General features: G+C 46.9%; 2 protein-coding genes and 1 long non-coding RNA gene across 3 annotated transcripts in view; 2 read left to right on the top strand and 1 right to left on the bottom strand.

The window, feature by feature from the left end:
* The window catches only part of LOC144235973 (uncharacterized), a 4,879-nt gene extending 282 nt beyond the window's left edge, over positions 1-4,597 (top strand). The window contains exons 2-3 of the long non-coding RNA XR_013336380.1: positions 4,263-4,398; positions 4,546-4,597. This is a non-coding gene — a long non-coding RNA (uncharacterized LOC144235973). The remainder of the gene's footprint in view (positions 1-4,262; positions 4,399-4,545) is intronic.
* The window catches only part of DCDC2 (doublecortin domain containing 2), a 162,102-nt gene that overhangs the window by 38,242 nt on the left and 108,508 nt on the right, over positions 1-15,352 (bottom strand). The gene's annotated exons all lie outside the window — the stretch shown is intronic.
* On the top strand, positions 8,968-9,912 carry LOC144235968 (small integral membrane protein 30). Its single transcript, XM_077769582.1, has one exon. It carries the CDS (start codon positions 9,144-9,146, stop codon positions 9,321-9,323), a length of 180 nt encoding a protein of 59 aa, XP_077625708.1. The 5' UTR covers positions 8,968-9,143; the 3' UTR covers positions 9,324-9,912.

The following is a 15,352-nucleotide window of genomic DNA, read 5'->3' as shown; positions in this document are numbered from 1 at the left end:
GAGGTTTACAGTCGGGGGGCCTAGTGATTAGCAGAGCTATTTACCAGGATGAGGGGCAGAGGACAAGGGGCGGTGGTACGAAGGGAGACGATGAGTTCTGAACTGGACGTACAGGCTCGAGTCCCCTGGTGAGCATCTCCATAGATACGTCAAGGTCAGTGGCTGGAAATACAAACTTGTTAACTAGGATATTGATCTGGGAACGGTCAGAATGCAGCTGGTAAATAAAGTCCTGGGTCTGGGCAATAACCTGCAGTGAGAAGGGAAGATGACCACGGGCTAAAGTTCTAGGAGACAACATTTAAGGGATGGGCAGACGACGAACGTGCAAAGATTGAAAACAAGTAAGGACAGTGATGAGGGCGGAAAAATAAAAAGCAAGCGAGCCATCCCGGAAGCCCGGGGAAAATGAGAGCAACAACGAAGGAGCGATGGGTATTAAAAAGCCTCCTCCAGCCTTGGCATCCCAGTGATCTGGTCAACCAGGTGAGAGGAATTTCAGTAGAGCATGAAGACCAGCTTACACTGGGGTGTGGTTTGAAAGAAGGTGAGGAAGTGAGGACAGGAGTGTGGACCACTCTTCCCAGACAATTCCCTGTGAAGCAGAGAAGTCCTACAAAACCGAACGGGGGTCAAACCCTGTCTTTTCTGACTCTCGCCTTCCAAGGAGTGTGTCACAGATGTCAGCACCATAGAGCCGCTGCTAAGCCTGTGTCCCCCATGCGCGAGCGCATCTAATGAAATCCAGGCCTTCCTGCAGAAACAGCTCATCCACTCATGCCCAGGTTAAACCAAAGTGAACCATCTTCTTTTTAATGACATAAATGTAACTAAAAACTGTCATGAAAATACCTATCATTCTTGCTATGCAGACATTTACTGGAGTTCGAACCTTAGCTAAAATGCCTGAACGAATTACAACATGGTAATCGGTCTGCGGAGAGCCGGGGCGAGCAAGACGGACAGAAGGCTGCATGCAGAGCCCACCCCAGGAAATGAGGCACCTGCAGCCTGCATGCCTAACTCGTATGGTCATTAACAGTCACCTCAGAAAAAGAAAGAAAAGACTCCTTAGCTTCAGAAAACTACTAAGAATTCACATAAGGAATCCTCAAAACCCAAGACTGGAGGGAAGCCTGGACTTGAAATTTTCAAAATCTGTCTGCAGTCAATAAAACTTGAGACGCAAGATCAAAACACTTCTCTAAATATTTGGTTCCAAATTCCACACAATGTATAGGCTTAAGGGATTGAATACCTGGCCCAAACATGAAAATAAAGAGATTACATTTTCAAAAGTTGATTATTAATCCCTATATTACTAAATTACTCCTTTGAGAATCTAAGACTCCAACATTCGCTTTCAACTACCAGCAATGATATGCTTAAAATAATACATTCAACAATGCCAATACTAGTGTAATTATATAAAGCAAGTATTATCGCTTTCAAAACTAATCTAACCCTGAGATGGGCACTGGGGATTCCGTGAGCTGCGGTCCTCACTCAGGGTAAGAGGACACAGTGCAAGTGTGCAAATAAGCCCAAATCAGTCATTCTGAATAAAAGGATCGGATAATTTGTCATCTGATCTACTTGGTGCAGGTAATATGCCTGAATTGTTCATTAAATCTGAGTGAGAGTACTTTCAATTTAACCGCTTCAACATTCAACACATAGCACGCTTCCATTTGCCTTGGACAACTGAAGTGAGATCTCCTGAACACTTAGCATTTCAGGTGTTTTATATCCACTCCACAGTAATTTCTGGAGAGGATGATACATTTTTATCAGAATTGATGCCTGCTAATGATGTAACTTAGCTTTGACTAACATGCAGTGGAAGTTACAATATATTCAATTCGGCATATCTTTAACTATGCATAAACTCTATAATTCAGCTACAATAAATAGTAGACAAAAACAAATTTTTGCATAAGTTGTCTTTCTCTACAGTATCTATCACATTCCAAATTTTATTTAAAATAGTCTGAGATAAATCCACTTACATGAGTCTACTGAATTCCACTGTAAGATGACTATATAAGCACAAATATGCCCACATATCAGCAAGTGATATAGACATTCAGATATAAAGTCACTATATATTCACTTAGTACAAAATTTGAAAGGATCACGGAAACATAAAATGTCACACCACCAATGGGAAAAGTGATCTCAATAGCTTCAATTAATGATGGGAAATAACACAGATCACATACAAACAGTATTATTCATTACAAAACTATCAAGGAAGAAAACTATCAAGATCAAAACAAATCAGTCTGCATTTTGCTCACTTAGACTTAATGCTGCTCCAACAACAGATACTGAATGAGTATCTGCCAAATTCTTTAATCTTTCATTTAGTGTTGAGACTTAAGAGACTTAGTCTGTATCGTAATTGAAATAAAAACCTATGGATGCTGTACTTTCGCAAGGATGGAAAACGTTCTCATCTAGCATTTTTGCCTATGATTGAAGTTCATCATCTGATAGTTTCATCCTGAATGGAATATTTCTGGATCCTTGAGCTTGCAGAATGGGATCTTTTTTTTATTTTTTTTAAGAGAGAGATAGAGTGCAAGCGGGGGTGGGGCAGAGACAGAGGGGGACACAGAATCCAAAACAGGCTCCAGCCTCTGAGCTGCTAGCACAGAGCCCGATGCAGGGCTCAAACTCATGAACCGCGAGATCATGACCTGAGCCGAAGTCAGATGCTCAACTGAGAAGCCACCCAGGTGCCCCCAGAATGGTATCTTTCAAATATCCTTGCTTCTTTCTTAACTGATATTTGAAAAATATCAATAGGCTACTTGTTTTAATCTTGGGGAGGGGAAACAAATAAAGTAACCTTTCATTGGATTTTCATGGACCTATAATTTTTACATATCCCATTGCATTAAAATGGTAAGAATTAATGTTTGGTTGGTTATTATGATGTTTCACATACTTGGAATCAAGATAACACAAATATATTGGTAAGCCTAAGAAAATCTCTATCTGGGAATAGGGTAGAAATGCTTATTATCTAGCCAGGAAACCTATTTTTTCTTCAGCCTTAACCTAGAGCAAGATGTAAATTAATAATAGTGGCAATATTAATGAGGACGACGATTAGCTAATAGTTCTTGGATGCGTACTTCGTGACAGGCGTTGTTCAAAGCACACCACACGTGAAACTCATTCAGGGCCCAAAACAACCTTGGGAAATAATTTCTAATGTTACCTGCATTTTACAGGCAAAAAACAAAGGTGCTCTGAAGTTCACGGGCAGCAAGCAGTGGAAACAAGGTTCAGATACAGCCGGTTGAAACGAGACGGTTACCCCGCGGTTAACGGCAGGTTTCCGGCTTTCTCATGTGCCCGTTGTGACCCATTCATGGGCTGCGACATGAGTTTATTGGGTTGCAGCTAGTGTTTTGTTTTTTTTTTCTTAAGTAGAATGGGAGAAAACAGGAAACAGACTGTGCCTCCAACGTGGGCTTCCTTCAGGGGCCCCGGTAGGAAGAACGTCCGCCTGGCTCCAGGCTCTGCTGTCACCATCTTGATGTTCTTCGTAATTTCATCTCTGAGCCTGTGCTTTGTACATGAAATCCAGTGACACAACGAAGCAGCGTTGTGAGGAGAGGAGACACGTGTAATACACGTGCCGTGGGTCCTCGCCGCCCCGTTCACACACGGTGTTTGCAATGCCCCCCTCCATACACACACACACACGCATACACACACGGGCACAGAGCTCAGGGGGAGCCCCAAGGCGAGGAGACTGTCCAGACTCCGAGTGAGTACAAGGTCAGCATGTTCTATGTACACCTGAGCAGGGGGTGGCGAGGTCACTGACGGCCCCGGGAGGCCACACTTGTCATTAAAACCAGGGCGCCTGGGTGGCTCAGTTGGTTAGGTGTCCAACCTCAGTTCAGCTCATGATCTTGAGGTGAGTTCGAGCCCCGCGTCGGGCTCTGTGCTCACAGCTCAGAGCCTGGAGCTGCTTCGGATTCTGTGTCTCTGTCTCTCTGCCCCTCCCCCGCTCATGCTCTGTCTCTTTCTCTCTCAAAAGTGAATAAACATTAAAATTAAAACAAATAGATCTTGCTTCCTAGGAAGGAAGGGCCTGGCGGCACTCTAAGATGTAAGGAAGACCAAGGATCCTCCTGGCGTGTTCTCCCTGGTGTGACCTCCCTGTAGAAGTCACACGTTTCTGCCGGAAACGATGAGGAGGCGGGGAAATGGACGGTAACCCCAGTTTACTTTCTTTTCAGTCCTTCCTTCCTCCCCAGCACGCCGAAGGCAGGAAGCACTGCTATGGTGCATGCGTTCCAAGAAGTGCAGTGAGCAGCTGAGCGAGTCCTAATGCAGTATTTCCGCCCGTGTGATAAGAGCAAAACGCACACGCAGGTACGAGCCCCGAAACACAAACTGCGCGACTGTGAGGACACGTGTGATTTACGTGCTTACATTTTGCACATAAACTCGGTATTGAGTGATGTAAAGATAAATGGCAGTGTTCATCTTAATGAAAATTTCTGTTCTTTCTCTATGCAGGATGACAATTACAGCAAATAGAAGACACCATCGAGAAGGAGGAAGACCATGGAAGTGAGAGAAAAGTATGTTTAAGTATCTTCCACGTGCCACACTCTCATCGTGCACTGGACCCTGACAATTAGGCAGGCAGCCCTGTGCGGGACGCATAGGAACGGGAAGGGCTGTTTCACACGACTTTTGTTTCACGAGACAGATATAGATAAGTGTATGTGCGTGTACTAGATCACGACATACTTTTTTTCCATACTGTGGGTCACAGAAAACATAGAAAGCCCTTGACTACACTGGAGAAAATAAAAGGCATAAAACCCTCTCTCCATGTCACCCTGAAGGACAATCTGCTGAAACTGGGCAACATGGCTTCTTGAATTCCTGCCCCCTACTATGTTCTAAACGCCTCTGCCCAATTTCTAGAGGCCGCCATTACTTGGTCCAGCATGGACTTTCCAACGACATGTCCCACAGCTGTGCCACTAGGCTCTTCACCCCACCCACCCCCGGAAGAGCCCTCATGGCTCTGGGCTCCCCATCCTTGCCGCCCCGTCCCCTTTCAAGTGCCCCATCTGCTCCTCACGTCTGCACCTCTGCTCACATCGCCTCTGCACGGCCACACTGCCTGCCCATCCTTCCCTTCAAGACGGAAGTCTTCCTCCTCCCTGAACGTTTCATACTGTCACTGCACATCCGAACAGTACCACGTGACAATTAGTGTCACACAGAGGACAGGAGAGTGTTTCAGACTCACTTCACACACCTCCCAAAGCCCTGCACACACAAGGCTGGGCTACACATAGTTCTCAGTATGGAGGCAGGACTGGGGGAAGGGACCTGGCTTTTCTGAACGCCTAATACGTATGCCGAGCACTCTCCTCACAACCACCCTGTGAAGTCGGTCCTTTTATGCTACTTTATGGATAAGGAGCCTGGGGTTTAAGTAATAACTTGCCCAAGGTTGCACAGAGGCAGGCCCAAGTGTCACCCATCTCGGTGCCATGTAAATGGAACCCACCATCCCCACCATGATGGTCATCAACTGTAAATCACACCTACCAGAACAAACGTTCTAGGAGTCACACAGAGAGCTATTTTACTGTTGACTCTCCAGGCTGCCTTCTAAGTCAGAGACGAGGAGAAGTATATGCAAAAGTCAAGATTGGAAAGAGCGGGCCTGGGCGTGGGGGGCCAGGGGGCTGAGGGGAAGGGAGGACTCCTGAGATCATTTGGGAAAACAAAGGGGAAAGAGAGAGAATACTCTCGGCGAATAAATCCGACTTGTAGGGAAGTGTAAGCCGTTAAACTCTGCAGGAACAAAATGGAACTGAGAGGTATCGATTTATAAACGTTGGCAATTCAGGCACAGAACGCAAAGCGTGGGTTTGAGTCCGCTGTGTGCCCTGCAGGCAGTTTGGAGAAAGAAAGAAGTTTCATCTGCTTTCACCTTCACGGATGGAAAGCTGGAGACTCTATCTGTGAGCTCTTCTTTAAAAATCTTACTCTGGGGCACCTGGGTGGCTCAGTTGGTTAAGTGTTCGACTCTTGATTTCAGTTCAGGTCATGATTCCAGGGTTCGTGGGTTCAAGCTCCACATCAGGCTCTGCACTCACAGTGTGGAGCCTGCTTGGGATTCTCTCTCTCCCTCTCTCTCTCTGCCCCTCCTCTGCTCATGCTCTCTCTCTCTTAAAAAACAAAAACAACAACAAAAAAAACTTAACCTATTATTGAATCTTCTAGTGATCTTTCAGGATAATTCTTCTTCCATGTGGAGTAAAACTATGTATTTTCCTGACTCAGAGCTGAACTGTTTGGAACGCTGCCATCAAAGTCCTAACGTGCTGAAATAACCGCAGGTTTAACACCCGATGGTACCGGAAATCCCGATGCCAATCAGAACGCTGACCTGGGGTAGGGCCATCACAGGCACCGACATCTCTATGAGAACATCCGTAACGATTTCATTCTTAGCTCCAAAGTGAAAAGCAAGAGATTTAATTTCAGAGTCAAGAAATTGTGAAAAACCATCTGTTTTCCTTAGATGTTCCTACGAGATATAGATATATAGATATAGATATAGATATATATTCTTTCTCACTGAAAAGAGAGTTAAAAATAAGCTAAGTGTAACAAGTTTGAGCTATTGACAAAACAATGTGTAGGCAGACCCATTAGGCAGTAGAATAAAGCAAGACCACAACATGAAAACTATCAAAATACTGAATACCTGTTTCAACAGCAGAGCCATAAAGTTCCATCATCATCAAAGCTATTTTTATTTCCAATCATATTTGCTTACTGAAATACATATTCCTTTTGTGTCTGGGGGGGAAGCTGACATTTTATGAAAAAAGGGTAATGATGAAAGTGTGTATTTTCCCGGGAGTACTACTATGTATGTATATTAAAAATATCAACATATTTCTTTTCAAAAAGTCAGCGCCAAATGAATTTAGCGCACACTGATGAATCCCACAGCTGGGTTTAAATGGAAATCTGGTAAACATCTATTAGAGAACATTCGAAAAAAAGCTTTCAAATAAAGAGGGCGCCCATAATATTGGGACTGTGTCTAGCTGGATTGCGTTCACTCTGAATGCTGTTCAAAGAAATGTTCAACAGTCCAACTTTACACTTGAATGTATTACACACTGTTCTTAAAGACAACGTAAGAGGCACGTTTTAAAGCCAAAACATGAGGGTACCTGGGTGGCTCAGTCGGTTGAGCATCCGACTCTTGATTTCGGCTCCGGTCATGATCTCACGGTTCACGGGGTTGAGCCCTGACTTGGGCTCCGTGCTGAGTGTGGAGCCTGCTTGGTGTTGTCTCTCTCCCTCTCTCTCTGCCCATCTCTCCTGCTCAAGCTCGCTCTCTCTCTCTCGCTCTCTCAAAATAAATAAACTTTAAAGCCAGAAGATGGAACCACACGCCAGGGCCGTGCGTGATCCCAAGGGAAGCAGAGGCAGACTGGCCTTCATGCACACGTGGGCAGGGGCTGACTCGCACCCACACAGCCTGGCACACCCTCTCTTTCCCAGCTTATATACAGAATTCCCGCAGGTTGCCACAATTTCACCTTAACTTCGGAAAGGTCACTGAATTGTTAGAGATGGTACTCCCTGGCAAATAACTGAGGAAATAAATGCACAAAGACATTCTTACATGAAATAAATCATCTATGCAAATCTGTTGCACACCAAACTTCCCTGAATTTATTAACTTGCAAAAAAAAGAAGCTATAAATTGTACTGCATGAGGATCATGCCAGCCAGGTTGTTTTGTTTTGCTTTCTTAAATGAGTTTGCTTTATTTTAAAAAAATGTTTATTTTGAAAGAGAGACAGAGACAGAGAGGGACATGAATGAGAGGGCGCACATGCATGAGTAGGGGAGGGGCAGAGAGAAAGAGAGAGAGAGGGAGGGAGAGAGAGAGAGAGCGAGAGAGAGAGGGAGAGAGAGAGAACCCCCAGCAGGCTCCGCGCTATCAGTGCAGAGCTCAAAGTGGGGCTCGATCTCATGAACCCAAGATCATGAACTGAGGCAAAATCAAGAGTCGGAAGCCTAACCAACTGAGCCACTCCAGCGCCCCCAACCAGGCTTTTTCATAAATTATGCCAGGCCTGAGGATTTGCAGCTATCGATGCTGCCGCACACGCTTAGGGAACCATCAGCCCAGCACTCAGAAAGGAAAGCAAAAGCGACAGCGAGGAAACGTTCCAACTACTGCTCATTTGAAAGAGTTTAAGAGTAAAAGCTGTTCTTAAACTTGACCGTCCTGAGCTCTCCTGCCAGCGGGGAAAACAGTGACACTCAGTGGCTTGTCTGATGCATCGAATGATCCTGACCTCACCCCTGACCTTCCTCTTATCATAGAAGATGGAGACGATCGGATCACCTGCAGATGCCCACACAGCATGTGGATTCCCACCAACGCTCTCAGAGAAGTGGAAAGAGAAGGGGAAAGGGCGCGGGAAGGTCTCTCCCTGCAGGGCAGAGGGCAGCAACAGAGCGGGCATCACCAGGGTCCACTGGGAACAGCCCATGCCAGGGTTCATGCATTCACTCACTTGTCTGCTGCCTGAGCACCGACTCCGCACCCCCCTCTGTGCGGTTCTTCGGGTGCTGAGGACGCAGGGGGAAGATGGCCCTTGCCTCGGCATACGCAGCCCACACGCCAGGTGCTCCGGGGGTCTGAGGGACACCTGAGCGGGGTACAGCAGTGCGCCAGGGGACACAGGCATCAAACAGCCAAGGAGAAGGGCACGCGAGGTACAGAGCCCACCGGGTCAGGTTCATTTGAGGAGCTGTGACTGACGGATGCCTGCAGGCGACGTGCCAGGAATGTCGTGACAGAAGGATCGGGATCGGGTGACATCCTGGGAGACGTCGGCAGCGGGGATTGTGGGAAGTGTAGTTTGGAGGCCCCGCCCTCCTCGCCATTCCTGTAATGGCTGCTTCCAGGAAGGCTCTGTCACGTGGAACCTCTTAGCCTCAGCATCCGGAACTCCAGGAAGGGAGTATTTCGAATCAGATAGGATTATACATAAATACTTTCTTTGGAACTTTCTGCCCTCAAGATCCAGATACCTGAAGATCCCAACATCATGGCTTCAATTTCAGCACAGTTGTTCTTGGTCCTCATTTCACTGCTTTTGGTGCTGCCTGTTGTTGAAGCAGTAGAAGCTGGAGATGCAATCGCTCTCTTGTTAGGTGTGGCTCTCAGCATTACAGGCATTTGTGCTTGTTTGGGGGTATATGCACGAAAGAGAAATGGACAAATGTGATTTTGATGGGCCTTCCGAATCAGACCTTGCCCAGAAAATCTTTGTGAATTATTGAGGTTAAAAACTGATCTTTAGTGTCTGAAAGTTCAGAAGAAATAGGATATTTTCACATTCTTGTCTCCCTGTAAATGGGAACAAACTGATATATGTTAAATGGGGAAAAAAATGTTTTCACAACAAAAAATGCGCTGAAAAAAAGCAGTGTATAATTCATATGTATTAGTTAGAAACAGGCTCAAAGAAGTCAGATGACTGAAATTTACATATTATTTCAAAGTTTTGGAATTCTCAAAGCGCATGAAATCGGAAGAAGGAAACCCTTATCCAGAATCCTTGGAAATTACCACTGCCTCCTGCATCACCAAGGAGTCTTTTCTCCATATTTTTATTAGATTTTTGTTTTGTTATATCCCAGTTAATATTGCACTTAGATATCAAATATATTCAGAAATTAAAATTTTTATTTCTTTGGTTGGGGGGAGGTAACAAAAATATACTCAGTGTATCTAATGTTAAAATGGAGAAAATATATAATGTAAAAAAATACTTTATACGGACAGTTAAATGGAGAAGAGACTTAATGTTAAAAAAAAAACAACCTCTATATTAACTGAGTAACATCTCCACGGTGAGACGTACTATATTAAATATAAACCCATTAAAAAAAAAAAAAAAAGAAGGGTCGGGTGAAGCCTGCAGCAGCAGAAGTTGTGTGAGGCAGGGACAGGGTCTCCGTCCTGTAGAGGGGACCCTCTGGCAAGACTTTAAGTAGATGAGGAGCCTGCCAAGGTGTCAGTTTTAGAAAGAGCACTCTGGAAGCAGCTGAGATCTGAGCTGCACGGGGGGTGGGGGGGGGGAGCCCAGGGACAGATCAGTGTGAGGAACCCAGAGACTCCACCAGTGACGGGAGGCTGACTGAGTAGGAGGAGCCAATGGAGAAGGCAGGAAGACACAGAGACGAAGGAGGGGAGCCAAAGCTAGAGGGCTGTCAAAGTTAGAATCGTTTTTTAAAAAGCTTTCAGAGGAGTTAAAGAACACTGTTTTGTACCAGGCACTCTGCGTATATTAACTCAGCTAATGCTCACGGGGCTGGGGTCACAAGAGCACTACTGTCATCTCGTTTCATACTAGAGGAAATATGCACAGAGGTCACTGGAGAAACCTGTCTGAGATCCCACAGGGTTATTGACACGAGAGACGAAGACGCCACATTGGGTGAAGCCGGACTTGACCTTCCGGAGGCCAAGCGTTGCCACTGTGTGTTCACCGAAAGTCGAAAAAGGGAAAAAGGCTTCTGTTATGATGAAGCACGGCTTGTAGATGAACGGCCAGAGATGTCGGGGGTGAAGTGTTCTTTCATGGAAGCCAATGACACTTGGGTGCTTACTAACGTGATCTGCTCTGTTCTCTGTAGCAGACGCCCTGGGGGGATGTGTAAGCACGTGCACATGTGTGTGCCCACACGCTGGGTGTGTGCTGATGCATGAACATGAGGACACAGATGCAGCCAGAAGGTGACGATCTTGTAAGACCCCTTCGGGACTACTGTCTTAAGGATAACAGGGAGCCACTCACGACACCCATGCTTCCCTCAAGACTTCCCTCAGACTGGTTTGGGCTATTCCTCTTCTGTGGTCCCACAGCACCCGGACCTCCTCTGACACGGGGAGCCCCAACTGCCCAGACGGTACAGACTACTGGCTCACCGGACTGAGAATACCTTGAGGGACGGGACCACATCTTGTCCATCTCTGTATCTCTAGCATGTGACAGAGCCGTGAAATAGACCAATAAAAAAGCAAGACTGTGGCTGAGTATTTCAGGCAGATACGTATTTTAGAAATATTCTTCACGGAGCCACGTACTAGACGGCGAGGAGACGCTGGAGATGAAGACCTTTCTTTGAACCTGTACACGCCTTTGTCTGCTCTCAGGTTTCTTCTTCCAGTTCAAGGGTCCTTATCACACCCAAATGTTTCTAAGTGCCCACCGAGTCTAGGCCCCAACCGAAACGTGTAAATGCATCACTGCTGAGGGACACTGGGTGCTTCTGAACCACTTTTAAATGGAGGGGCACCTGGGAGGCTCATCGGTTAAAAGTCACACCCTTGGTTTTGGCTCAGGTCATGATCTCACAGCTGGTGAGCTTGAGCCCCACGTTGCGTTGACAGTGGAGAGCCTGCTTGGGATTCTCTCTCTCCCTCTCTCTCTCTGCCTGTCCCCTGGTTGCACATGCTCTCTCTCTCTCTCAAAATAAACAAATAAATAAAGTTAAAAATTTTTAATGGAACTAAGTGTTTGTACCATTTCAATTAGACAAAGACCATCAGGATGCCCATAAGTAATTCTCCATTATCTGCTGTATGTTGCACAACTCGTTACATGTGATTCATCTAGAACAGGCAAAGAGACACAAATAAATGCACGAGTTTGTCCCTGATGTGGAACAGCATGCAGCTTCAGTGCACAAGCATGCACGAGTGAGTGTGCGTATCCATCGATGCGTGCGTACATCTGTGGGTGTACAGACAGGTGCACACGACGATGGACAGAAGTTCACAGAAGAGCGCTACATACTGCGCGGTACCCTGACTGCAAAGTCCACCAGCCATGCTGGGCGTCCCAATCAGGTCCCCTCACAACACGTCGGCAACACCTCTCTGTCTGATTTCAACTCTTCTTTTTAAATTTATTTATTGTTGAATTTACATCCAAGTTAGTTGGCATCTGGTGCAACAACGATTTCAGGAGGAGATTCCTTAGTGCCCCTCACCCACATAGCCCATCCCCCTCCTGCAACCCTCCAGTAACCCTGTTTGCTCTCTGTATTTAAGAGTCTCTTATGTTTTGTCCCCCCGCCCCCCGATTTTGTTATTTTTGCTTCCCTTCCCTTATGTTCATCTGTTTTGTATCATACATTCCTCATATAAGTGACGTCATATATTTGTCCTTGACTAATTTCACTTAGCATGATACCTTCTAGTTCCATCCACGTAGTTGCAAATGGCAAGATTTCACCCTTTTTGACTGCCAAGTAATACTCCATTGTATAGATATACCACATCTTCTTTATCCATTCATCCCTCGATGGACAGATTTTCACTCTTCATTTAAATGGTAGGTAACTTCTACCGTTGGCAAGCCCCTGATTTGCTTATGTTGCATACATTCCATCAAGAGAGCCTTAGACAGGAAGTTCTGTGCATACGATCACACACATCTCACACACACACACACACACACACACACACGTGCATATTCAGAGACAACAGCTCTTTGAGAAGCCTGAAACTCCTTTTGTTTTCTAATTCGGCTGCCTAATTCAATGTAAATAAATATCTCCCCCTAAAATCCTGGCGATTTGAAGTCCTGTGCTCCCCCCAACCCCCAAGCAGTAAAAGCAGCCATCACACCAAGTCACAACGCAGCACAGACTCCCCCCGCCGGCACACAGCAGTGACACGTTTGCGCCCGACATCTCACCCACACGCCTGCCCCCTGCTCTTGCCTATAGTCTTCATCACAGAGCAGCCAACAAGCCCTTATTCTCTGTTACATTTCTTCCACATTGTACAAGGATTTCTTTTTTTTTTTTTTTNAAAGTCGGACGCTCAACCGACTACGTCACCCAGGCGCCCCTGTACAAGGATTTCTAAAAAGCTTCACACACAACATTTGCCCAGTGGTGGATGTGTATTCTAACCGGAAGTAAACATCCACTGATTGACAAATTTTATTGACACCCACCCCCAAAACAGGCAGCTATCGTACTAGCACTCAGGACACAAAGACGAACAAAACACTCAGACTCTAGCCTCAAATAGATCATATTCACAATAAAAAACATTTTTTTTAATTTTAAGTTTTTATTTACTTTTGAGAGAGAGAGAGAGAGACACCAAGTGCCCGCAGGGGAGGGGCAGAGAGAGGGAGACACAGAATCCGAAGCAGCTCCAAGCTCTGAGCTGTCAGCACAGAGCCCGATGCGGGGCTCGAACCCACGAACGGTGAGATCATGACCTGAGCTGAAGTCAGCGCTCAACTGACTGAACCACCCTGGCGCCCCCACAATAAAAAACATTTTATATAATACGTACCATATGAGGGTGTATGCAAAGAGTTAATGGTACCCTTAAAAAAGGGGGTGACTATTTCTGACCAAGGGCCTAATGCAGGTTCCACAGAAAACCAGAAATCGTAGCTGGCTCCGGCAAGGCTGCAGGAGCGAGCGTGGACCCCGGAAGACCAGGGCAGACCCGACGAGACCCACAAACGATGCAAAAGACGCAGGCCCGGCTCCGGCGAGCAGGAAGCCACCGGCTTCCAGGAGAGAGTCACGGTGCTGTCTGTGTTTGAGGCACTAACTCGGGGTGTCAAGAATAAAGGGGAAGACGCCTGGAGGCGGAGAACAGCCAAGGCAGGGCTGAGAGCGCCCTGGGTCGAGAGAACGGCAGAGCAGAGGAGACTCCAGGACACGTGTCGTCAGTGGACCCGACGGTGCGTGCGGGACGCAGCAGGGAAGGGGCCCAGCTGAAGGGCGAGGCTGAGCTCCCTCACTCAGCCATCTCAGCGGGACGCGTAAGGAAGACGTAGCTGGGAGGGAGCCACGAGGAATCGGTGGGTTTAGAATCTTCTAAGTCTGAAAACCCCTTGCCACAGCGAAGGGGTGCCGCAGGCAGCTGGGGTGCAGGACCAGTGTGCCCGGAAGACACGGAGGTTAGCAACGCAGACACGAGGGGAAGACTCTGACCTCACCGAGGGACGCCACACTCCAAGGCAGGCAGAGAGGCACACTCACTTCTCCTCCCAGACGGAGAGGAAACAGGAGGGGAGAGGGGAAGACAGCAGGGTGCCCGCACAACACCAACGCCACGGAGTGTAAGTAACACACATTCCTCTGTGAAAGCAAGTTAGATGCCGGTTCGTGAGCCCGTAGGTAAATGCGCCAGGTTCAGCTCAGGGAGGGTGAGGGTTACAAGGTTTCCAGACATGGCTGTCCTTCCCCCGGACTTCAGAGCACGAGCTGACCAAGAAGAGAAAGAGCATGGAGACATTCCAGGTGGGAACTTAAAGCAAAAACGGGGGACGCTGGGTTGGCTCAATCTGTTAAGCGTCCGACTCTTGCTTTCGACTCAGGTCATGATCTCAAGGTTCATGAGATTGAGCCCCATGTAGGGCTCCATGCTGACAGCCGGCACAGAGCCTGCTGGGGATTCTCTCTCTCTCCCTCTCTCAAAATAAATAAATAAACATTTTTTTTAAAAAAGGCAAGAACAGAGCATTGGAGGAGCAGGGATCATTGAGGGAGCTAAGGAAAGGGACCTTGGAATCTCCTTGGATTCCCGTTGAGGGGTGGTGGGAGATAAAGCCGGACCTTTTGAAGGGCTGCTGATGAGTCGGGACAGCCCAGCAGAGATGCGGGGACCCTCCCGGTCCATAGCTACACCCACGGGTCCCATCTGCCAAGAGGTCCCCACTCCGTACAAAACCAGACCATGACAGCCCCAAATTCCTTTTTTTTTTTTTTTAGTTGTATATGTTTATTTATTCTGAAACAGACAGAGAGACTGAGCAGGGGCAGAGAGAGAGGGAGAGAGAGAGAGAATCCCAAGCAGGCTCTATACTGTCAGCGCTAAGACCTACATGGGGCTCGAACTCACAAATCTGTAAGATCATGACCTGAGATGCTTAGACTGAGCCACCCAGGCGCCCGGCCCCAAGTTCTTCCTAGCCCCTCTCTGGGTACCAGCCCCTTCCTGCCCCGTCTCCAGCTGACCTTGCCTGCCCAGCACACACAGCTGACCGTCCCTCGTTTAATCCGGTAAACCAAGGGGGGCATGTCAGAGATGTCCGGTGGCTTAACCCTCAGGAATTCTCATTAACCTGACTATCAGGGTGGGAAGCGAGAAGATAAAAGAGCCGGACTCACTTACTGCTTAAAAACTGTTCAGAGGTGGTGATTCTCACACCTGCTGACTCTATCTCAAAAGAGCCTTTCAAGGCCAAAAAAAAAAAAAAAAAAAAAAACA

The sequence above is a fragment of the Crocuta crocuta genome, unplaced genomic scaffold (genome assembly GCF_008692635.1).
Source record: "Crocuta crocuta isolate KB4526 unplaced genomic scaffold, BGI_CrCroc_1.0 scaffold145, whole genome shotgun sequence".
NCBI lineage: Eukaryota > Metazoa > Chordata > Mammalia > Carnivora > Hyaenidae > Crocuta > Crocuta crocuta.
Note: the sequence above shows the minus strand (reverse complement) of the source record. Positions and strands in the feature narration are given on the sequence as shown.

What these genes read in the sequence shown, in the direction of transcription:
- LOC144235968 (XM_077769582.1), top strand. Translation starts at nt 9,144, where the DNA reads ATGGCTTCAATTTCAGCACAGTTGTTCTTGGTCCTCATTTCACTGCTT.